General features: G+C 55.8%; 2 protein-coding genes across 9 annotated transcripts in view; one reads left to right on the top strand and one right to left on the bottom strand.

Annotated features, from left to right (window-relative positions):
- The window catches only part of LOC145715382 (uncharacterized), a 30,768-nt gene extending 7,669 nt beyond the window's left edge, over nucleotides 1-23,099 (top strand). The window contains exons 4-7 of one of the 8 annotated variants that reach the window (XR_014137498.1): nucleotides 2,049-2,124; nucleotides 16,076-16,200; nucleotides 17,157-17,181; nucleotides 22,522-23,097. Coding sequence is in view for 1 of the 8 variants with exons in the window: in XM_081795371.1 (XP_081651497.1) it covers nucleotides 2,049-2,124; nucleotides 22,522-22,573 (128 nt within the window). In the remaining 7 variants the exon portion in view is untranslated. Of the gene's footprint in view, nucleotides 1-1,009; nucleotides 1,173-2,048; nucleotides 2,125-16,075; nucleotides 16,201-16,903; nucleotides 17,137-17,156; nucleotides 17,182-22,521 lie in introns of those variants that run through there. The other 7 variants (XR_014137500.1, XR_014137499.1, XR_014137497.1 and 4 more) reach the window with 7 other exon arrangements.
- LOC132670804 (neuroendocrine secretory protein 55) lies at nucleotides 3,062-3,839 on the bottom strand. Its single transcript, XM_060621214.3, has one exon. The coding sequence runs from the start codon at nucleotides 3,809-3,811 to the stop codon at nucleotides 3,062-3,064; it is 750 nt and encodes a 249-aa protein (XP_060477197.2). The 5' UTR covers nucleotides 3,812-3,839.
- Nucleotides 23,100-24,337: the final 1,238 nt, after the last annotated feature.

The raw sequence follows: 24,337 nt of genomic DNA, 5'->3' as shown, positions 1-24,337 counted from the left end.
AGCAAAGGAAAATCCTAATGCCAGAGCAGACCATCACATTTAAGTAGCTTTATTCTCCTCCTCCCCTCCTTCCCCTCCCCCCCCTCCTGAGAAATAACCACAACAGGCTAGTAATTCACTTACGGGCTCAACCTGCAGGGTTTTTTTTTTTTTTGTTTTTTTTTTTTTTTTTTTGAGCGAATTTCCTCACCAGACACACCCCACCTAAACTGAAGGAGCCAAGTGAGCCCATTCAAATGCTAACCCCAGTTTACTGGGTGAGACAAAGGGCCAATTTGGAGCCTAGTGAGTCGGGAATGCTTGGGAGAACTTGCCAGAAATGCCTCTGGGGAAAAGAAAAAGGTAGTGGAGCCCCAGTGTCTCAGGTAGTTAGAGGGTTTGAAGTGTCTGTAGGGCAAAATCTCTTCCTTGGGGGGGTGGGGGGGCACTTCCTCGGGGGCGGGGCGGGGGGGGGGTGGGGGTGGGTCTGGCATATTTCTCAGCGGTTCTGGATCATCTCTGATGGCTGTTCCGCCCTGACACAGGGCTGGAGGGGTGGGGGTGGGGGTGGGGGAGGTTGGGTGGGGCGGAGGGTGGGGGAAGGGAGCTGAGTGGGGGAGGGGCGTGTGGGTGGGTCACAGGCTTTCACAACGGAGGCACTTTATGAAACAGCGCAGACTATCTGTGTGTTCCTAGACGGGGGACTTCCACCCCCAATAATGAGCTTGATGTGTATTGCTGACAGTCAGGAAAGCAAGTGTCTCAACATCCAGGCTTTTGTTCAAACACAGACCAAGACCGAGGTGAACGTTGTGGGCTGGGGCGCTGAGGACTTCCTAAAAACCTCGTGTATTCTCCCTGCAACATGCAACATGCTAATTCCTCCAATGAAAAACCTAGCTCTGCAGGCCGAGCGGACCCCCCCCCCGCCCCCGCCCCCGCCCCCACCACCCGGTCTGGGAAGACAGCTCCCGCACGCACGGAAAAAGCACACCAAAACCAGCCAGGCAAACCCTGGCTTCTTGTGCAGATTCACCAAAGACGTCGCACTTGGTGAACGCAGGCTGCTAAGACGTTACCACAGGAAAAAAATAACACGTAATGCCACAGAAAGGAGCCATATGCCCACTGGTGACCTGAAGTAGAAATTTCAACTTCGGAGAGCTCCATCTCACTTAGGCAATTTCACACCGGTAAGCCAAAGGCAGCGCGCGCCTGGCCCTGCTGCGCCACCTCGGCAGCCTCCGACTTCTGACCCCTCCCCGCGGCCCAGGGAAGCCCCCTGCTACCAAACCGCCCTCCGGGTCCATACTAATGAAGACACACAGGCATCCAGCAGCCATTTGCGCGCCGCAGCCAGCATAACTAAGTTCTGGGGCGCCGCGACGCCTTTCCCGGAGAAGAGACCTGGAAGGAGGACCATGAAAAGTGTGTTCCTTCCGGCCTCATCCTTCCCCTAGGAGTTTAAGAACCCGACTGATCCTTTCCTTTCGAGCCTAAAAACGGTTCACTCCCCCCTTCCCCCAAATCATTCTCCGCAGACTAGCCCAAACCCGCGCAAAGCGAGACGCACGCGCGCACCAAGAAAACATCAATTTCCATGCCGGGTGAGGTTCTGTAAAATACATTTCATTTGTCAGTCTTTTCCTCCAGGATTGGCAGGTAAGACACACTTTACGCACCGAAGATGACACACTTTACGCACCGAAGATGCGTGACCGGATTGCAGCCGTTTTTGTGCTCGGACACCAGGGCGGTTTCACCTCCAGGTTACGGATTCCAAACTTAGCTCCACCCGAGCCGAAAATGGCCGGTGCGCCGCCTCCCCTCCCCGAGGCTGCCGAAGCCGCCGCCGGCCCCTGCCCCCTCTTGACCGATCCCCCAAGGACTTGCGTCGGATCGGATCCAACACCTTTCCCCGGCGCGGTAGTGCCGTGCTCTTTGGGGACGCATTGTAGGGTACCCCGATGAAAGACGCGATCCCCTCTCCAGCCCCGTTCCTTGTGCCGCTTTACCTTTCCGCTCGGCACCGCCTCGCGGGCCTCTTAGCCCCTCTCTTCTATCCCCAGGTCCGTGCGCAAACAGCCCCAGACCTCTCCAGCCAGGCTGCACCCGGCCCCGCCGCCAGATCAGCTGCGCCAAAAGGTTAGCGATGCCCCGACGTGACCAAGCCCGCGCCACTGACCCTGGTAGCCGGTAGGGGCACCCCCTAAGACTCCCGTACCTTCTCTGCCAGCCCTCCAAGTACGCGTGATTCGTGGGGAACCGCGGGCGGTCCCGAGGAGGTCGGCTCTGGAGCGCGCGGGCAGGTGCGCACGCTCTTTGCAGCGGACTCCCGCCCCGTGAGCGCCCGGAGAGGGGTGGTGGCGGCCAGGACTAGCGCACAGCCGCGGGGAGCACTGGCGCCGAGGTCCCGCGGCTCCAAATTGGCAGCGCTGGGACCTGGGCTCCAGGCTCGGAGTGTCTTAAAGCGCCGCGTGCGACTTTTCCCGGAGCCGGCAGTCTCCGGAGTTCTCGCCCAATCCCGGTGTGATTACTTTTCGCACACTGCAACAGTGTCGCTACGGCGCGGCCGCTCTCGCACGGTGAAAGTTGGCGCGCGCACCTCCGAACCACGTTTCGGGCGCCTGCCAAGGCCAACCGGTTCGAGGCCAGTGTTTAAGAGGGGGAAAAGAGCGCATGAAACAAGTGACTTACCCGTGCCTTTTCGGTGTGCAGCTGGAAACCTGGGGCGCGCCGGGGATTCTGGGCGCGCGTCCTGGACACCAGCTCGGAGACCTCAGGCTGTCTCCAGCCCGGCGCCAGGAGCGCACCGTCGTGCAACAAGCCTTTGGCCACCTGGGCGCCCCCGGCGCAGTCCCGGCGCCCAGGGGAGCCTTTCCCAGCCTGCCGGCGGCACCCCCATCCACCTCCCGGGCTGGCTAGCTGAGCCTGCTATCTTCCCGCCTTCCTCCTAACCTGCCTCTCCTTCTCCCTCCTCTCCTCCCGCGGGCTCCCACACCGACCCCAGGCTTCCCCAGTTTAGCGGTGGGCAACTAACCTGAGTCAAAGAAAACAAGGAGAATCTGGACGGCGTCCTCCATTAGTGACGCCGGATGGGGATGGGTCCCCTTTTGGAAGGGGACTCCGGGGATGGGTCGCGGCGGGTGGGCTTCTTCGGCTTGCAGCGGCGCTGCTGCTGCTTCTTCTCCTCCTTTGGCTCCTCGGACTCCTCGGGGTCCCTCGGATCCTTGTCCTCGGGCTCGGGCTCGGGCTCCTCCCCCTGCCTGGGGTTCTGGGGCTCCTGAGTGCTGGGCTGCGCGCGACTCGGGGAGGCGTCGGGGCTCCGCAATCTCAGAGCGTGCAGACGCTCGGTGAGAGATTGGCCGAAGGTGGTGTGCTTGGGCACCACGGGGCCGCGCTCGTCCTCGGGCTCGGTCTCGGGCTCAGTGGCGGGGGCGGTCTCAGGCTCGGTCTCGAAGTCGGTCTCGGATTCGATTTCAGACTCGGTCTCCGTCTCGCTCTCGGATTCGTAGTCAAACTCTTCCTCGTACTCTAGGCACTCGGGGAGGGACAGCTCGAGGTCTGCCTCCTCGTGCTCGTGGTCAGATTCGGGGGGCTCGGGGAACGCCTGGGCGGCGGAGCGGTGGTGGGCGTTAAGGAAGCTCCGGCGCTGCTGGGCGGCCGCGCGCTGCTGGGCGCGGGCGTTGGAGGTGGCAAGGGCGCGGAGGAGCGCGATGGAGCAGGAGAGCCAGAGGAGCGCGGTGGCTGCCCGGCGGCCGATAGGTGGGCACAGATCGTTGTAGTTGTGGCGAGCTCGGCGCCACTGCTGAGCCCGGGACCTACGATCCATTCTCTTAGGCGCACACCGGGAAGCCCACCCGCCCTCTGGCTCTGCAGAGAGCGGCTCCGATGCGCATCGGCTGCTGCAGCCGAAAAGGGTGCACCCCACGAGGTGAGAAGCTGGGTCCGGAGGTCCCAGCCCCACCTCGGTGTGAGGGGGAAAAAGGGAAGCACCTACCTTCCTGACCACTCAACTTTCTAAAGCTCCGCGCCTCCGCTCGCCTCTCTGAGCAAGAAGAAGGGATGGGAAAAGGGGGAAGAGAGAGTCTGTCTCCTCCCAGGCTCCTCTCTCTAAGTCTCAGACTCTGCGGTCTAAGACCCGGGAGAGGTGCCTCCGCTGGTCCTCTCGCCTGGGAGAGGAATGAGGAGACTGAGGCGGGGAGGGACGCGGCGGAGAGGTTCTGCAAAGTTGCGCGCCCGGACTTCAGCCGGGCATGTGCAGTAAGGAGGCGGGGGCGCCTCCCCGCGAGCTGCGCTGTGGCGCTGAGCCCGTGGCGCAGACCCTAGTGGGCCGGCAGGTGGCAGGAGGGAACCTTGTTTGGAAGGATTGGGGCGAAGCGAGGGGCGGGGGCCCTGGCGGGTGCCAAGGAACAAAACGAGTGAGCGAGCTAGCCACAGGTTAGGGTGGGTATGGGTTCTCCGAGGGGGTCCATACCCCTCCTCGGCTCCAGCATCCTCGGTAAAATAAAGCTGAAAACCAGACCGCTAAGTTGCAGATACTCGGCGGAATGAAATGAGGGTCTATGCGTGGGTATTAATGATCCAGCCACAGGCGATTTCCAAGGGCTTAATAGTTTGAGGATGGTAACCTCAGGCAGTCATTAATCAGGAAACCACCTTTGGCGGATCTGTTCCAGAGACTGTAATTAAGAGCGTTTGGGAAAAATACTCGCCCCCCCCCCCCCCCCCCCCCCCCCCCCCCGTCTCAACTGGTTAATTACCTCATGGACAAACAAACATCTTTCCAAGGAAGGGCCCCACAGGCGGGGTGATGGGTTGCAAGTCCACAAACCCATCAGTGGACCGCCATGAGCTCTGGGTGAGATCGGGCGCTGGAAGACAGACTTTAATTAGCTGGAACCACTAGTTAAGAGAAGTCGTTCCAAGCTGATACTCAGCAGGTCTAGTCAGTTCTCTGCCCCTGTGGGGCGCTGCAGGCTGGTCAGCTATCAAGCAGATCTCATGGGGTACCCCTTAAAGCTCTTTCGTTTCATACAGAGATAGGTTTTCAACAAAGCTAATTCATTCGGCAAATATTTATTGACTGCCTAGCATGCGCCCGGCTCTGCTCCAGGTGCTGGAGTTAAAAAAAAAGAAAGAAAGAAAGAAAGAAAGAAAGAAAGAAAAACGAAAACTTACATTAATTAAGGAAAGGCTAGTTAGGACTAATCTGCTGGTAATCAGAACGTTAAACGACTCAGAATCCCTCCTTGCCCACCAATGCTTGATCCAGCTCGGGTTCTGCAGGAGAAAACTATCGGGTAATCAGAGTCTCGGGGCTAGGTGGTGGCTACCCACCCTAGACCCTGTTGAACCCCGAAGGCTAAAAGGTTGGAGGAAATGAATACATCTCTTTCTCAGCCCTGCGAAACCAAATGCGTCCTCCTGAAGGGGGATCCCTGGAGTTATTATATCTCTGCTCAGGAAAGGATGGTCCTCCGGAAGCTTTTGAGTTCCCTCTGTGATCCGACCGCTTCTTCTGGGTTGTGGACGATGCCTTCCCTGGTGAGGTGTGGACCACAGTGGTGTAATTCAGAGCCAAATCGTCTTCCTAGAGGCCCTGGATGTGTCAACAAAGTTGCTCTGCCTGGGACAGGTGGGGTTTTGCTGGTTTGTTTTGCTTTTGTCTTTGACTCAATATGGGGGGGCTTTGGAGAGGCGTGACCTCTCATTAATTCTGGTTTCCCTTTCGAGCTTGTCTACCAGGCTTTCCCTCCTGGTGCTCCCTTCTTGGTGTCTAAAGAGTCCTGCCTGTCTCTACAGCGGTTAGGCGGCCTGGTGGAACTCATCCTCATGTATCGCCAGCACCATGCCCGCATACAGCTGTCAAATCCAGAGTATAGACCTTAGCAAGATTCTAGCCACCGCTTTTGCCATGTTGAGGTTTTTTTGTTTGTTTCTGCATCTTGGCTGGGGACATTCTAGAATGTTCCTGACCTGGCTTCTTGGCTGTGTCTCCCTTGCATCTTGTGTTCTTCGAGTTAGTTTGTGGCATTCAAGTACTGATTGGTCTAATCAAGTGGCATTGATTTGGCAAACCCCATACAAGGACACATGTCTGTAGTCTAGCTGTGCCCCACTCTCACACTGTGCAGAGAAACTGAAAGCGTTTTACTGTCACAAGCGCCTGGCTCCCACCATCATGTGGAAATTAGTGTGGGACGCCGGACGGGCTGTTTGGAGCCGCCCAGCTCAAATCCTTCTCGCTCAGCCCCCGGTGAGGAGGGACGGCTCTAAAGGTTTTACTCACGTTGACCCACCTGCTTTATTCGTTTCAATTAGCGCAGCCTCCCTGACGGTGTAAGGAACATAAAGACATCGTTCAAGTGGTTTTTCAAGGCACACTGGGAAAAAAAAAAAAATCAGGAATATATGGGTGCTGGTGAATGCCCTTTCAATGGAGACGAATGCCAGCTGTCAGCAACGAGGTGGATTATGATTCTTTAGGGTTCATAAGAAAGTACTCCGTTTTTCAGAAGGAGTGCTCTATGCCTGTAATGGAGATGGCAGCCGCGAGCCGATCCACTAATACAGATACGCGGAGATTGCCTGCGTTATTAACAAATGTGCGTTACATAATACGTATTTTTGGACTAGATTCTGCATTAGTAATGCACTTTCTTTGCAAGATGCATTTTAATCAGCAAATGAACATTTAACAAAACACTGCATTTTAGAGCCCCAGTCCTGTACGGTTACAAATACATTTCGGTACGCGTTCCGCACGGGCTCCTGGAGCGGCAGGACCGCACTGAAATACCGTTCCATCTCGCACTTAGGGCCGAGGTCGAGCAAATGGATCTGGGCAGAAAATGCTGTTTAAAATGCATTACGTGCATGACTTTAAAAAGTGCTTGCTGCAGAGTGAATTTCAAAAAGGAGCAAGCCAGTGATGAACGACCTCGTGTTGTTAGCAGGCTAAGGAGCGAGGGGCTCTGTCTGTCTGCCGGTAAATAAAGTGTGGTCATATGTCACCTTCGCGCTCTGCCGGAGGGAGGCTCCTCAACCCGTCGGACGGGAAAGCGCGGTTCCCAGCCCATCAGAGCATCATACAATAAGGTTCTGATTGGGATGAATTGTGGAGAACATTGTCTTCAGCCCCTTAAAGGATTGTCCTGTGGAACGGGCACTGAGATGTATTTTATGTGGCTGCAGAGGCCAAAATTATAAGCTATGGGTAGTAGTTACAACAGGCAGATTTCAGCTCAACCCCGGGAAGAATATTCTAACAATTAGGGCCCTGAAATGGAACGGCTGTCAGGAAGCAGTTGGCTCTTTGTCAGAAGCGGTGTTAAATCAAAGGACAGATGAGCACATATTGGAGATGTTTTCCGTGGGACTCATGAGCCGGGCAGAGTTGGAACTTGATGCGTGCCAAAGTTCTTTTCAACTCGGATTCTGATTCCATGAGAGGCATTTGGAGACCTTGGGAGAGGGGCTGGGGGCTCTACTGATGGACATGCCCTTCCGAGTCTGCTTCTATTTTAGAAGCATTTGAAAGTGCGTGCGGCTCAGTGACAGGAAGGAATGTTCGGGTGGCAGTTTCGGGACATGAGCAAACAGGTGTATGCGATGGAAGCGGCCGTCCGCTGTGCACGGCTTTCATGGCCGGGTCCGGGCTCTGAGGCGCTTGGCTCCACAACTCCCTTGTCGGAGCAAAGAAATGAGTGAAGTCTATTAACTGTACTCCTCCTCTGCCTCCCAGAGCCGTCCCGGAAATTAGGAATGAAATTGACTCTTCAGCCATGAGGAGTTGAGTCACTTCCGTGAGCGGGATGCTGTCGCAGGCACCGTGGGGGGGGTGGGGGGGGAGACAGTAGTAATCGAGGATGAGCCGCGGTCTCTCCCCCCCCCGACACGCGTGCAGCGCGAGGTGCCCCCAAATTCTAAACAGGGGGCTGCCAACAGGTGCCGAAATAACAAATCCTACACGAGGTACATAAGCTGCTGAGGGAAGAGGCTGAGGAAGTGTTTATGCGAGCAGAGGGGGAGTTCATCTGGTGGGTTTCTGAAAAAGGTGGGTTTTTTTCTTCCCCCCTCGTCTGACTTTGGAGATTTTCTTGTTTTGTAAGAAGCCGTGAGAGGCTGGCTCTCAGTCCATCTGTTCTGTGTGCCTACCGTGCACGAGCTGTCGCTCTGGGGGAGACCGAGATGGAGTACGGGGGTTCTCAAAAGGCTTGACAGGCTATTGTCACGGGTCCCCTAGACACCAACACAGCTTCCGAGATGAGACATGAGGTAAAAGATTGGTTCTGTTCTGCCAGGGGAGCGGGTATAGTCACGCTTGAACGTATTATGTGGGGTTTTTTTTGTTTTTTGTTTTTTTTTTTTTTTGGACAACCGTTGGAAAGGACTGCTTGTCAAGATGGAGAGCTTTACAAACTTTCTTTTGGGTAGAAATGAATTCGGGGAGTTTAAAGTATCCCCCACCCCTGCCCCGTGGCAGTGAGCCGCAGAGGCTCAGGCCCGCTGAGAATCTGGTGCTGCCCCTCCCACCTGGCCCCCAAAGAGGTCTGGGTACAGTACAGAAGCATTTGGCTCACGTCTCTGGGGCGCTGTTTTGCTGTTATTCAGACCGCGGTGGTATCGATGGGCTCTCACCAGTACAAACCGTGACAGTCCCAAGCTCCTGATTTTGCGATTTGGGGGGAATGCCATCTGGAGCTTCAAGCAAACGATAGGGGGAAAGTAACCTTCTTTTTGACCCGTCGGGATTGTGTCCGGGCCATCGTTGGGGTTATGGCACCCTGTGTATGTCCTTTGTTTTTACAGGGAGCCAGGATCAGAAGTGAACCCTCCCTGTTCCCGTGTACAGAGCCGTTAGGAGGTGTCTTCCCAGAGTGGCCTTGCCGTCCCTTGGGTTTGTGCTCTACCAAGGTTCTCCCGCCAATCCAACACCCGCCCACCAGCCTCCCTGCCCACCCTCCTCTGCCACAGGAGCGATTTCTAGGCTCCTGATCCAACGGGAAGGGTCTGGAAGCTCCCTCATGGAGACAGAGCATAAGCTTGGGCCTGCAGGTCCTTGTTGGTCACGGTGCCTGCCTTGCCCTGCTTTGGCCCTAGCTCTCCGCTTCCATATGGTCCCTGGTTTGCACTCTGGACTCTGGCCATTTGCCTGGCCTTCGTCCTGTCGAAATCGGGTCGGGTTCTGCCCATCTGCCCACCCCCAACTGACACTGTAGCTCGTCTGGTTGTTTCCCACGGCCGGCTGACACCTCAGTGTCCCGAGTCGCCCGCAGTCCGGGCGGTTCTGGTCTCAGACGTGCCCCCTGCCCTGCACACCAGGCTCGTGCTGTGGCTGGTGGGCTGCTGCTTGCAGAGGACTGGGCCACCCGGAACGTCCTCCGGTGCGTGGTTTTACCTTGCGTCCCGCTCTCGTGGCCACCCCACCTCTTCCCCCAGCCAGCAGCACTGACACGGAGCCTCAACATTGTTTTTCTCCCATCCGCCGAGACTCTGACTCACCCCTTCAGACTTGGTGGGGGAGTGAGCAAGCGAGCAGCGAGCCCAGAGGGGAGAAACTCTTAGTTGGTGTCGTGGTTCAGGCTCACGCTCATAGAAACCCTTTCCGCTCGAGCTCTTCAAAATATGATTAGGCCAATTTTACACATCTAGTCACTGAGGCTCTGGCAGATTGGGACTGTTTCTATACGTGCGAAGTGAAGTGGGGAATTGAGGCAATTATCTTCAGGCAAATGGCTCTGGGCTCTGTAATCAGGCCGTCCTGGTAACGGGGGGAATCAGCCTCATTCACTGTAGCGCTGCTTTGAGTTCAAGAGGATTCGAGGCATTGTTTGTTGTTTGAGCCGGGCTTTGTTTCTCCAAAAGGCGGTCGGTCGGTCTGGTGAAGCTGCATCCGGCCCGGCACAGGTGTCGGGGTGTGTGGCTCCCTTTGGTTTTGCGGGGCGCCGTTGCCCAGGCGGACGTGGGGGAGAGTGATGCGGCGCTGCATGCACTCCACGGCGCCCACCTCCGCTTCCTGTGGGGGCGGCCCCGGGTTCGCCTTGTCTTTTCTCCCCGGCCCTTCCCTCCTCCCGAGACACGCGGCCCCGGCGATCTCCAGGCCCGTCCCCGTGCGGGGACCGTACAGATTCCAGGGGGGCCCACGGTTGGGACACCACGCCGCACGTGCTAAAGGCAATGTCCTAAAACTCGGGAGAATAACACAGCAGAAGTGAGCAAAATCAGAAGCGAAAACTCCTAGCCCGGCCGTGGCGTCTCCCCCTTCCACTCATGGTTTTGGCTGCAGATCATTGTCCGTTGGGAGTTTTTCCCTTTGCTGGTCTAGACGCGGCCTCACGGCCAGCCGTCTCTTCCCCCACGGAACGAGAGAAGACTCGTGTTTTTCCAACGCGCAGGGGTCTCTTTTGCTTTGAGGCCGGTGCAGACTTCAATCCCAATTGCCCTTGAGAACAGTCCTTGTCATTAGGAAGCTAACCAGCAGGTAACCCGGGCCGCGTGGGGCCTGCTGGGTGACACGGGGCGCAGGGCCCTGGCCCGGGAGCCCGGACGGAAGATCCGTGTCCGTCCGCCTCTCACATCTCCCTCACCCACACTCGTGCTTAGAGTCCGACAAGAGGATGTCATTAATAAACACGCCAGCAAGGAGACAGTGGGGCTTGAGATGGCCGTGGGAAAACACAGAGGAAGCAGAAAGGTGTTTTTTTTTTTTTTTTTCCGATTGTCGGAAACCTTCATCTTTGTCGCTTTGAAATTTCCTGATGTTGCTTAATTAGTTAAACCTAAAACTTCCTGTCCACACTTGAGATAAGAGGGTTTTGAAAAACATCCAGCCAGACTATTGTGGCATAATGTGGCTTGTGTATTTTTTTTTTTTTTTTTTTTAAAGCTGATAGCTAGTGTATTCCTGCTCCGTTTGTTAGATCGTAACATCTTTCCCCAGCGTTTTACTGTGATTGGTTTACAGCCTTAATGATCATCGTTTTATACTGTATTTTACTGGGGCAAATGCCTTCTTACGGCATACTATCTCAGAACCCTCTGATAGTTTTGCCCATTTATTTTCCTCTAGAATTTAAGAACCATTTTTATCAAGTTCTGTAATGACCTTGGTGATATTTTGACTGGAATTGCATTCACTCTATAAATTAAGTTGGGGAAGACTGTCATCTTTTCTGCATTTAGCCTTAGGCCCCAGTATGACCTCACTCTTCATTTACTTGAGTTTCTGTCTCTCTCATTAAGGATTTGTGTTTTCTTGACATGATTCTGGTACATCACATGTAGAGTCTGAGATGTGAAAATATATCCTGTATCTCCCAAGCATTTGCTACTTGTGTTGCCATTGTGAAAGGGCTCTCTTTTTTTATTGTATTTTCGGGCTGTTTCTTATGTGTTTATAGGGACAGTATTGATTTGGGGGCGTTTTTCTCAGATTCGGCGACTTTTAGAATTGGTTGGTTTATGAGGCAGCCAGCAGCCTGCTCAAGCAAACCCTCAGTGAAGGGTGCAGACGATTTTGTCGAAGGGATTCCTGCGTGAGGGAGAGAGGTGAAGTCAGTGATCCATCCTTCCTTCCTTCCTTCCTTCCTTCCTTCCTTCCTTCCTTCCAAGATTTTAAGGAATCTCTACACCCAAAGTGGGGCTTGAACTCCCATCCCAAGATCAAGAATCCCAGGCTTCCTGACTGAGCCAGTCAGGGGCCCCCCCGCAGACTGTTCTTGATAATGGAATCTACATAAGCTTCCTTCCTCTTGGTATTTCACTGTCCTCTCTTCTTGAATCACAATAGATAGTAATTTGAGTTTTTTGTTTTAAGATTTTTGAGAGTTTTTTAGGTTTTTTTTTTCAAAATTTTGTTTTCATTTCATTTTTTTAAACGATTTTACTTAACATTAAAAAAAATAAGTTGGCAACCCCAGGTTGGCAGCTCACATTTCTTTGACATTTTAGCATTGTCTGAAATCTCTAAATCAGGGACTTCCAGCCCATGTCCTCTTGGACTGTATAGTTTGTAATATTTGGTCATTTTGGGCTTTTTTTTTAAAAGGTCTTTTAAAACGTGTATTATTTTTGAGAGAGAGAGGGAGGGAGGGAGGGAGGGGGAGGGGCAGGCTCCCGAAGCAGGCTCCAGGCTCTGAGCTGTCAGCACAGAGCCCGATGCGGGGCTCGAAGCCAGGAACCGCGAGATCGTGACCTGAGCCAAAGTCAGATGCTCAACCGATTGAGCCACCCAGGCGCCCCTGGGCTTCTGTTTTTATTTAAAAATAAATTTGGTGTATTCTTCTGGTCAGTCATGTCATTTCGTCAGGTTGATGTTTTAGGTCTTCTCACCCTCCCTAGTGCCTCTCCGTGCTCTCTGACGGCAGAGTGGAGTCCTTCCTCCTTTACTAAAGAGGGGACGGGATGGGGACATCCTCATGGTGTTTCTTTTTTTAAAGGGGTTTTCTCTCGATGTCCTTTCTTTGACAGTATTTAGGTGACTTTTAAGAGGAAACAAGGTGGCATCTCCTGAGAGGGCCCCAACAGAGAGGTGGAGAGGGGTAAGAGGTGAGAAACCAGACTGGGGACCAGATGGGCCTGGATGTGCGTCTTGTACCCTTTGCTTCAGAGCTGACCGGTGGCATTAACCTGTCTGGCTTTTCGTCTCCTCAATTGCAAAAATGGCCTTTTAAAGGTCCCCAAACCCCTGCCTTCCAGGGTTACCGAGAGGATCAAATGAGGAAAAGAGATAGAGAGTGCCTAGCAGCGGGTCTGTAACAAGCAAACTCCGAACCAGTCGTTTGACTGGTGGCAGCTGTCACTGACCGTGGTGGTCGGGATGATGGTGGTGGCGAAGGTGGTGGCAAAAGCCAGTAGGCAGGAGAGCGATGGTAAAGATGGGAAGGAGCCCAGTGAGAAAGCACCTGCTGGAAAGTTGGAGAGGCCAATCACATCGGGTTTTGTCCATACACGTTTCCGGTTCCCCTGTGGTGGCTTCTGTACATGGTTTGAGGTCCAGAAAGGCACCGAGGACCCGCTACGGACGCGCTGGGCACCGGGAATATGCTGGTGAGCTGGATCAGACTCGTTCTCTCCACTTGGTGCGTTCAGTGGGGGATCTGGAAATAATGAATCATCATATTAAGGAGAGTGTTGTTGCAGCCCAAGCTAAGGGCACTGGAAAAGAAACGTGTTTTCTTTTTTCAGAGTGTACGGGAGAGGAAGCTGTCCTAGATTTGGGCATGTCAGGGAATACTTCCCTGAGAAAATGATACGTGCACACTTGAGCCGTGAACTGAAGGATGAGCATGTGGCCGGCAGGGGGGGGCGGGGGGGGGGGGGTGCAGTTCCAGGGCAGGAATAGCGTGTCCGCGGGCCCTCTGCTGGGAGGGACCGAACGCGTGAGGGGAACCTGCAGAAGGTCAGCGCGAGCATGGGGTACAGAGTGAAGTGAGTCTGGGGGGTGGACAGGGGCTGCCATGTCGGGCCTCTGGCCCGCCAGGACGACGTGTAGTCTTGTGTGTTGAACGCCCTTAGGATGGTGGGAAACCCTTGTCCTGATGGCCGGGAGGTGCCACAGTCAAGCCGTCTGTTTCAAAAAACTCTCTGGCCATGGGCTCGGGGGCTGGAATTTGAAGGAAGCTAGAGATGATGGGAGTAGTTGGGTCTACGGAAGGTCGATGGTTCTATAAATGCATAAAACCAGTGGTAGTGAGAGTGGCCTTGAGAGTCACTTGGGAAGTTGACTAGCACGGCTTGGCAGCCGCATGGATTCAGGGAGTCCGCTGTGTGAGGAAGGATGCCTGGCCAGAACCAGAGGGAAGCCCGTGCCTTTCGCTGAAGGCGCAGGGGTGGGGAGTAGGGTGAGTTCTGTCCCTGGCTCGTTGAGCTAGAAGTGCGCCGCACGACCTGTGAGGAGGAATCCACCAGGCAGAAGGATGGGGCGGGTCTAGAGCCCCGGGGGGAGGCGCTGGAGTGGGAGCGGAGTCGTCTAGTGGGAAGGGCAGTACAGGAGAGGCCCCCAAGTTGAGTTTCCAGCCAGAGTCATTGTGGATAGAAGCTGTCCGGTGCTGCGAGGGACTGGAGATCGAGTCGTAGCCCCTTGGTCGTTCAGGTGAGGAAACGGAGGCTCGGAGAAGGCGGCCCTGCTGGTTTGTGGTGGAAGCCCTCCTAGACTGGGTTCTTCACCGTCCTGCTTCGGTCCCCGTGCGGCACACCAAGTGGAGTATCTTCACGGAGACACAGAACGTGAACCGAGGGCTCGGATGTCCACCCCCCTGATAGCAGATCTATTTTTTGTTAGCATCCAAACGGACAGTTCACAGCTTCGCCTTCCCCTCTTGATCACTTTAGAACTGACATTCTGCCGGCTCCTTATTAAAGAAAGAGCAAAGCAAGAGCTGGCTGGGAGTGGTTTCAAAGCTCGAAATAGAACTATACCATGCCCTTAATTCTCAAGCCTGGCAAGGCCCACACGGCAGCCGGGAAGGACTTGGGCAAGGTTAAAGCTAAGATCATTTGGCGACACTCTTTTCCTGCTGGTTATTCAAAAATCCGGCCAAGTCCCAGAGCACCGGTTATCACTCAAAGGTGGTCCCCAGAATAGGGGGATTACGTACAAGAAAGGCAAATCCGTCGTTCTCAGGACCCTTTTTCAAGATGCCTCCTCTGTGAGACCGGTGAGGTGTCAGCAGCTTCTCCCGTCTGTTACTTTAAAAAAAAAAAAGCAGTGTTTAATTACACGTGGAGCGTGTGCGTTCGGTTTATCATAAATAAGTTGATAATAGAGACTGGGGCTACGGCCAACGTCGGCTTTAATGGCCTGCCCCCACCGGCCATGGTCTCCATACTCTACCTCTCAAATTCCCCCGAGGCTACCAGCTTCACGTAGAAAAATGCCTTGTTGCAAAAAACACAAGTCACGTTTCTGTCACTTGGCAGAGTCAGCTTGGAGGCCCTTGGTTGGTTCACCCAGGATCTCCCTTGTTCTTTCCAGTCGTCACCCTGTCATCTCTGGTCCCGGTAGGAGACCGTTGACAGTCACTTCCCAATTGATGTCCACTTTGGCTTATTTCTCCTCGGTCCCCTGTCCTGGCACACACTTGTGGGCACACGTTTACAGGGGTTTCTCTAGGGTCAATCTTAAGCGGTAGGACTGGTAGGTCACGGGTAGACACGGAGCTTTGACTCAGTTTTCCCTTTAGTACAAGACTGCCAGTCTGTCCCCACCAGCAGTGTGTGTCTGTCCTCACACCACCCAGTTGCTCTGGCCAAGAGAGCAGTGACACCAGGTCTGTGGCCAGAGCCCCTCCAATTTGGAGCCAGATCCTGGAGCTGTTTTCCTGAGGGCCATGACCTTGGCGGTTGAACTTCAGTGAGATAGATTTCCCAGACCTGCCACCAAGGGAGGTGGGGGGAGACCTCACTGAGGGAAACGAGGCGAGAGGCCACCGAACAGGCTCTGCGCCCAGTTTCTTCAAGTTCTTACGAAGGGGACGCAGTTCTCGGAGACACAGCATCGACACACCGCTCTTGCCGGTGTCCCCTCGGGAACTCTAAGCAGTGCTCTGATCACGTGATCATTTTGAACCTGCTTGGTAGACGTCCTCCCCCGATCCCTGATCTAGACAGTTTAGATTGGGAATGACCACAATTGAAAGAATGCTCTCCAGCCAGCCTTTGAGATCGAGGCCCCTGTCCCCCGCCCTCCTTCCTGCCTGGCTCGTTGCCGGCATAGACGAGGTAGTCACAGCGCATAACCAGAGTTCCCTTATGATTTATCATCCAACACGGACATTTTTGAGCGTGAAAAGCCGCGGTAACTGGAGGGAGTGCTGGCGTGACGGGTTAACCAGGGCTTTCCTGCAAACTGAGTTGTAGGGGCGTCCTAGGTTTTCTTAATAGTGATATTAGTATTGTTATTAATATGATAACATTGTTACATATATACATAAAATTAATGACATGATTAACATTGATATTACTTTTAGCATGTTTAAAAGAGTAACTCCCCATCTCCAACTAGTTTTAAAATAGGCTTCTCTCCGAAGAGAGAAAGGTCTGCCGTGGGAGCCCCTGTTAGTTAAACTGGTTGAACTCTCTGCATGAACAGGGAAATTTGCCCAACTGTGTTTCTGAAGTCATGGTGGAAACGCAAGGAAAAGAGCAAACTGGGGAGAAAGAAAACAGGAACTTTCTCTGAGACCTTTCCTGGGGGTTTCTGACCGGAGAGCCGAGGTAAGTGACCACATGGTTGTTGGGGGCTTGGTTCAGCATCAGCGGCCAGGACTCTGGGCCCCTCCTCCCCGCTCCCCCACCCCCAACCCACGCACTCCATGCTGAGGGCCCAGTGTACCCTCTCTAGCAGGGCCATTGGAAGTGCCCAACACGTGGCTTGCCTGGAACAGAGAAGGTGGGAGGTGGCCTGGAGTATGGAGGGAATGGCCATTTTTAGGCAGAGAATGTAGTCAAAAACTCTCTGACTTCAAAAGTACTATAGAAATTAGAAAAAAATCTATAGTCCTTTAGAAGTATTGAGATCCTTGCTCAAACTTCAGTTGTTTCCATACTAGCTAGATGATTTTTGCCTTATTCCCGTTCTATAGCTACGCTTCACGGGGTTCTTTAAATCAACTTGCTGTATTTATGTAAATGAATTTAGTTTTAAAGGAAAATTATTCCAATATCACTTGGCTTCTGGCTAAGAATTTTTTAAATGCGCAAGGAGATAAATGCATAGCTCTTAAAATGGACAGCATTGGCTCTTGGCCCCTTAGAATCCCCTCGGCACCGCCTTCGTCCGGGGCGGCCCTGTCTTCCCCGCAGCATGCAGTGAGGGGCTGAGTCCGTTCATCCACCGGGGAGAATCCCCGACTGGACCCTAGCAAAGATAGCATGACAGGTGGACTTCCTGTCCTGTGTGCCGTATTCTTGCCAACAGGCGTTTACCATCGAGGGGGACGGAGATTTCGACCCTGGTATCTAGTAAGGCAACTCCTGGCTGAGGAGGTGGTGGGAAGGAAGAATTCTGCTTCCAACCCGCTGAAGCCTGTTGAGCTCCGACAGGACTGAATTACTTGGGGCATATTTTCTTTCCGTGACATTTGCCTTCTAATAATAAATCGACAGATGTAGTTGTCTTGATCTGCCTTTACCGTGACATTTGCCGTCACCTCACGTGTTTTTGTTTGCAGACGCAGCCAAGAAACAGGCTTCTCGGTGAGGCTTTAACCCATGCCCTTGGCCTCCGCAGAGCTCTGTCCCAAACAACGGGAGCGCGAGCCCAGGCACCTTCCACTTCCTGCCGACGTGCCTCGCAGGGGCCCACCCATTCCCCCGCTTTGTGCTGAGGCCTTTTCTCTCATGAGGGGCTTTTCCGGGGATTTGGGGCGGGGGGGAGGTGGCTCTTTTCTCCCATCATGTGCTTGGTTCTTGAGTGGATGCCAGAAAATGCCAGAAAAGAGCCTGTGCCTGAAAGTACAGATCCAGAAGTGGGGTAGGATACGCTTTTCAGACAGGTCAAAGGCAAGCAAAACTAGGCTAATACGTACACGATAAAAGGAACATGTTCGAGGCACGCGTGTGATAAACCGGAGATTTGTGGCTCTGCTCCTTTGGCACAGAAGGTGGGCGAGGGCGGGGGAGAAAGGCCGTCCAGTGGATGCGGTTCCCGGCTGTGTCTTGCTTAGGTTGGCTCATTGTGTGCTTGTAAGTCCTAAATTTAAAAAGTATGTGTTGAGACGGTCTCCATGGGTCAATGGAATGGGACAGTTGAAATGAATCCAGGGCATGCGGGGAGGGGACCCGTCGTGTCCCGGCCGAGGACGTGGTTTTCGGGCCAGGCTGTGACCGGCCGGCGCACCGGGGCTCCGCTCCCCGCCTGCCCTTTCTTTCATACCAAGTGAGAAGTGTTCCTGGCACGTGCTAGGTTCTCAGCAGTTTGTTGGGGTTTTTTTTCCACACATGTGTTGTGAATATGCGTTGGGTATTTTTGAACGTCGAATTCAAATTTTGTTGCGTTTTGGTTGACTCTTTTCTCACGTGCGTACTTTTAAACTTGTCAGCCTGTCGTTACGGAGGTTTCCAAGCGTGCAGAGGTGGAGGTGAGACCCCGGGGCCCCGCACAGCTGCGGTAGCCTGTCAGCGACTGCTGCCTCCTTCACCCCTCCGTCGTCTTTGGGTGTCTTTTTAAGGCCTGGCCCGGAAATCCTACCGTTGCACCAGCTCTTTCTGGACTCTTCTGGGGTCTGGAAGCCAGTGTCTTCCCCGCAAGGAGAGCAAGTCAGGTAGCTGAGCCTGCTCCCCGGCCCTCCCCCGACCCCCGAGGCACTCCATCCCTGCACGGATCTAGGGCACCCTCGCGAGGGGAGGAGACGCCAACCCCTGGAGCCCCAGGAACCTCCTGGAGCCACCGCCCCTCTCCTGGGTCCCCCGGTAGAGGCCCCCACATTGATCGCTGGACACTTTTCCGATTCCCAAAGTAGCGCAGACCCGTTTTTGGTGACCAGGCAAATCCCGGCTCTGCTCTTTCTAAAAGAATGCACATTTGGAACATACAGAGCCCAAATCAGTGTGATGTCAGTTGTCACTGTCCGTGTGGAAAGATTTGGCCACGGCCAGCTGCCGGGCCTCTTCGCGCTGTATTAATAGCAGGGCCGTGGGGCCCGATGGGGTCGGAAGCCAGGGAGAGGGGAGGGACAGCTGTGGCGGACATCACACCATGCTCCAGGCATGTGCTCCCGTGTCACGGGCACACAGATGGCCCACACCTTGCCCTGCCGCTCAAAGCCCCCCCAGGCCTGTGCCTCCTTCTCCTTGTAGGGTCAGGAATGGGCTCCGGCGGACGGCGCACTTGACAGAGGAGCCAAATTAAGATGGGCACGATTGGAACAGAGGGTTCGGGTGGCCCCGTGTTGTTCTGGGTCAACTTACGCTTTTACTGGAAGCACAGGCATGTGCCAGCCGAACGAGGCGGTGGTATTTAAACAGCTGGGGGTATTGGGTTCTATATGCCAAGGCTGGACAGATATTTTTAAATGTCACAGGCCAAATGGAACCTGCGCTGGCACCGGCCAGAGGGGCAGGGGGATTTGGAGGACACCGCACCACCGTGGCTGGATATGGTCCGGAGAGCGGGGGGGAGGATTAGTGCCTGGGAAGAAGCCCAGCGCGTGAGGTTCAGCGACGACAGAGCGGGAGGGTCATTTGAGTAAGCGGTAGGCACCTGGCGGGTGGGGTCAGGGGCAGGCGGACATGGGTGGAAACGCCAAGGACTCGTCCAGAGCTGGGAGGTCAGCAGGGTGGAGCCCCCGAGCTCACGGGGGAACGGGCCGGGGAATCGACCCTGTGGTCAAGGTTCCTGGCTTTGGTGTCCTACAGAACTGAGCGCCGACCTCAGCACCCCAGTGCCCGCCCCACTCCCTTGGGGCAACTCATTGATCTGCCCGGGTGGTTTTCCCCCCGCGAGTCGGAGGGAAGGGACCAGGGCTCCTGGAGGATTAAGCTGGACGAGTTAGCTACCTGATGCTCAGGAGCAAAAGCCCCTAAATGGTGGCTGCTGTTGTTACTAGCAAACGCGAATCTGTGGAAAACCGCCATCGTGGAACGGCTTGGAAACCGCCCTCCAGGCCCATCCCGCCCGGACACATGTTGTGTTTCAACCGCACAGGGTATTGTCTTTGACGTCGGAGTCCTGGTAGCCGCCAACGTTTGGATACCAGGAGATGCTACCAAAACTTTTGGAGAGTTGACTTCTCTCGGCCTGTGGGAGCCTCGGGTCGGCCAGGACTGGTCCGCCGGCGGCCGTAACCGAGGGGCGGCTGCCCCCTGTCGGCGAGCTGCCGACCACGCCGGGCGCCACCTGGCCCCATCACTCACCTCTGAGCAGGGCCTGGCCTCTGTAGGCATTTGCACTTGCTGTCTCTGCAGTCAAGTGGAGCTATTATTATCTCCGAAGGGGCGAGGGCCGTCAGAATTAGCCACTGACTTGCTGGCTGGGGCCTCCTTGACTTTGCCCTGACATTGGTCTCGGGAGACCTGGGCTCATGGAAGAGCACTGGGTGGCCCGGCCTGGGACGGGGGAAGCAAAGGAAGGGGCGGCGGGCTTTCACGAAGGCCCCTGCCAGGCCCCCGGAGGCAGCTCGCTGCCCGCTTTTCTCCCCGTGGCCCCTTAGTAACCTGAGCAGAAACACAACGGGGTTAGGCCAGTTACTGTGGCGATGCCAACGCCCTTGTGGCTCTGGGCCTCTCGGTCACGAGGATGGGGCTTGGGAAGGCTCGAGGGGGCCAGGGTGGGTCTGGAACCTGGATGTGGCTTCTTAGCACTGGGAAGGGAAGGCTAAGGGGGCGTTCGGTTGCGGGGGGCGGGGGGGGAGTCTTGGGGCCCTCAAGTTCATCCCTGTTGCTGCGCAGAATCTCTTGCTTGTCCTGTGCAGTTCAGACTCCCTCTTCCTTGTCCAGGCCCCTGGGAAGACCCCGTGGCACCAGTGACCCAGCTGGGCCTCCGGGGCCACCTGTATGAAGGCTTGGGGGACCCTCCTCTTCTGAGGAGTCTTCCCTGTGTACACATAGCCAGGCTCAGACTCGGAGAAGCCCTTCCTCCTGGTCTGTTTGCTCCTTCGCTGGACTTCCTCTTTCCCAGATGTTTGGGAAATACGTTGATTTCATCTTCATGGCGATTTTACAGGGAACCTGAGGTTCAGGGAGGTCAAATAACTTGTGCAAGGCCATCCAGGCGGACAGTAGTAGAGTCTGGGTCTGAACTCCAGAGTCCGCCTTCTAAACCACTGCCTTTGAATGCTGCTTGGCAGATATGGGGGTGCTCCAGGGAGGAGTCTGGGATGACGCTTGGGCTGAGGCAGGAGCCCTCCCTGGAGCCAGTTGGGGGTAGGCCCTGGGTCGCGGAGAGCGGGCCGTGGGCTCCAGGGACAGAGGGACGCCAGCCCGGCTGCAGGAGTTGAGAGGGAGGCGAGCGGGGGTGGGTGAGGGCGTGTGGAGTGCCGAGGAGTCTAAGCCGTGGTCTGAATTCCACATCTTCTAATGCTTTTTCCTGCTACCCCGTGGAAGAGGGGTTGGCAGAGGCAGAGGAGTGGCTGGGAGACCAGCTGGTCTCGGGAGGCCCGGCTGGACCCGCCAGTGGTCATGATGAGTATGTTTGCGATGCATTTAGGAGGCTCGCGGCCCCGGCCTGTGGATGTGCCACAGGTCAAAGGTCACTCTAATTTGACCAGGGTCTGAGCTGGGTTAGCTGGGGCCTGCTTCCTGAGGTGGCCCAATCTGGGGAAGGCTTTCCCTCTGAGGCCTCTCTCTTGACCATGTAGAGGAGGGTCTCGGGTACTTCTGGAATAGTCCTCAGCCTCTGGTGAGAGCTGGTTCCTTCCAGCCTGGAGCAGACATGGCCTCAGGGCAAGGCAGCCTTGGAGAGCCGACGGGCGTGGGTGGTAGGGGGGATGTCATGGTTAGGAAGACCAGCCACAGGCCAGATGGACACCAGTGTGCGTGTGGTGACCCGATTTCCAGCAGTGCCTTCCCTCTCACCAGCACTTCTGGAAGGAGCAGTAGGACCTGTTGATACGGTGTCATAGGGGTTTTCTGATTGTAACTTTCTGGAAGACAGTGAGCCTTGAGAGGTCTGTGCCTGAAGCCCCTCCTCAGGCCCATGATGAAAATGGGCCGCTGGATTGGGTGTGTGGGTGGCCCATGCTCCCTGTGGGTGCACCGTGAAGGGGTCTTGTGGACACCCCTAGGTTCTCCTGCAGCCCCGCCCTTGTCCTCTCTTTGGGTGAGGGACGTTTCTGGGGGCTCAGGGGGTGGCACAAAGTGCCCCAGTCCCTCACCACTAGGTGGCGGAGCTGCAGTGATGATGTTGACGGGGCTTTCGATGCCCCTTAGGAGAATCCCTGGGTGGGGGTTCCTGTGGTCCCCTTGGCCCTGGACGCTTCCTGGACCTGCTCTGGACCTGGCCGTGTGGTCTCGGGTAAGTGACGGCACCTGCATGGCTTTCCGGAATGACAGTTGGGTCCGGAGATGATGGGTTTCCATCAGCCCAGTCATTTCGCGGTGCATGAGGCCCCAGATCCAACTGCCTCGTTCCCTCTGTTCCCCAGCCTCTGTCCCTGCTCTGCGGCATCATCGGGACCGCCGTGGTTCTGTCTCCTTCCTAAAGGCTTCTGTGAGCTTGACTTCTTGTGGTCTGTTCTTACCGGCCAAGGCTCTGAGGTCAACTCTGAGCCGGCGATTGGTCCAAGGTCCCACCAGAAGGCCTTGGAGATCGTGACTCCCAGCCGATCTCATTAAGCGCCGGGTCTCTCTCATCAGAAGAGGGGCCACACTTCCAGAACCATTCTGCTTCTCTCCAGTCCACAACAGACAACAGTCCGAAGATGGCCCCTCAATAGGGGTTGTGCTGATGGCTGTTCTTCGGAAGAGAGACGTCAAGCTGAAGAGCCACCCGAGTGTGGCCGTGGGATGTCGTCGTGTGTGTGCACGCGTGTCTGTGTGTCTGGTTTGTTCGTCCTGTTAACGCTTCCTTCCCCCTCTTCTCATCCTTTCCGTCCCCAGCCTCTTTGTTCTCGGGTGTCCTCGGAGCCTCCAGCAGCCGTGTCCCCGCTAAAGCTCTGGCAGCACTGTGTGTCGATGCTCCTTGAAGCTTCAGCCTCTTCTCGATGGGAATTTAACCTTTGCTCTGAAGCGAGGTTTTGCTAAGAGACACGGGTCTGTACAGACGAGGTGAGATCAGCCTTCGCCTCTTACCAGAACCGTTGTTCGGAAGGGTTTCTGTGCCTCATCGTCTGCAGATGTCACTTGGGAGTTGAGTCCTATTTAGCTTTGAGGAACGGCCCAGCAAGGGGGCCCCTCCCAAACACCTTGCCCGAGCTTACTTTGGGTTCACCCCCAGGCTTCTTGATTAACTCACGGTGGAGGCTCCTCGCACCCCCCCCCCCCAACAGCCACCTGAGCTGAGAGGACTTTTACCCTACCGGGTTACCGCCGAGATGTATCAGGTGAAAGCGGGACCCTCCAGACCATCTGTTGTTAAAGAAAAATTAATAATGGAACACGTATAGAGCAAACACTTTGTACTGCTGCATAATAAATGTGGAATGCAGTGACCTTGGTTGAGGTAGCCACGGGCTTGTCGCCCACTCCCTGCTCGTCTGGGGCGCCAGGCGGTTAGGTTTGTAGCCTTCTGCCCTCCCCCAGCCGCCCCCCCCCCCCCCCCCAGGGAGGAGAACTCGGGAGCCCCAAGCCCCCGACAGGGCCCTGTCCTGGCCACGCGGGGATGTCCTCTTCCAGCTCTGGCCACATTCAGAATTTTCTGTCTGCTCCGCACCACGGCGAACATTCCAGGCGACACGTCCACTCCTGCTGGTGTTTCTGATCCGCCAGTGCCGTCAGGCCAGAACCTCCGGAGGCTGTGGGCCCCAGAGGAGGACACGGGAGGGTGCAGGCCAAGGGCAGAAGGCAGGTGGTGCTCCCGCGGTCTCCCACGGCCGAGAAGGACCAGCCTCGTGCTCGGCTCAGGAGCCAGCTGACAGCCCCTTTCTGATTTGCAGCTTTTGTTCAGAACTGGGCGGGGGGCCCCCCATCGTCGTAGCACTCGAGTTAGGCAATCGTTCACAGACTCTTCTCCTGGGGCCCCACGCACGACAGCACCATGGCACGTGCCTGCCACTCAAACCAAGGTAGCGACAGAACCTTCGGGGAGAAGCCTTCAGAAGATGAAATGTTGAGGCCGGCTGTCAGCGCGTGAGGCCACGACAGAGCTGTGATGAAGTTCTTTTCCCTGGTGCTCAGAGCCTGCCACCAAGGCCCCGGCAAACCCACGTTCGAAGGCCGTTTCTTCAAAGTAAACAGCGCTGCCTTTGAACCGGGAAGGGAAGCCGGCTGGAAGGCAGGTCCCCGTGTGCGTGTTTGAGCGGGGTCCACGAGGAAAGGTGTCACGCGGGCCTTTGGCTTATGGGTCGCATAAGCCCTTGGGGTGCAGAGAGGGGCCGCCGGAGTCCTGTGACATCTTTGTCCATCTGGGAGCACCCTAGGTTCCGACGTGGGGCAGGGCCGGGAGGAGGGGCGGCAGGAGCCCCCGGGGCCACGTGATGAAGTCAGGGAAGGGTGTGTGAGGCACAGCCCTGGGTGGGAGGTGATGATGCGGGTCCTTCCGGAGGGCCCCCCCCAATCCTGTTGTGCTCAATTCAGAGGGTTGGGTGGAGGCTTTCCTGAAAGGCTCGGAGGAGTGCTGCACCCACGGGCTGTGCGGTCAGGAGGCGAGACACGGGGAGCCACACGAGGGAAAGGCCACGCCGTCTGCCTGCACCCCCCCCCGCCCCCCCGCAGAGGCCCAACTCCACCGGCGGGTCCCCCACGTGGTGGCCAGAGG

The sequence above is a fragment of the Panthera onca genome, chromosome A3 (assembly GCF_046562875.1).
Source record: "Panthera onca isolate mPanOnc1 chromosome A3, mPanOnc1 haplotype 2, whole genome shotgun sequence".
In the NCBI taxonomy this organism is placed as follows: domain Eukaryota; kingdom Metazoa; phylum Chordata; class Mammalia; order Carnivora; family Felidae; genus Panthera; species Panthera onca.
This window is presented reverse-complemented; position numbering and strand designations above follow the sequence as displayed.

Excerpts from the sequence above, each read along its gene's own strand:
- LOC132670804 (XM_060621214.3), bottom strand. The coding sequence starts at position 3,811 with ATGGATCGTAGGTCCCGGGCTCAGCAGTGGCGCCGAGCTCGCCACAAC.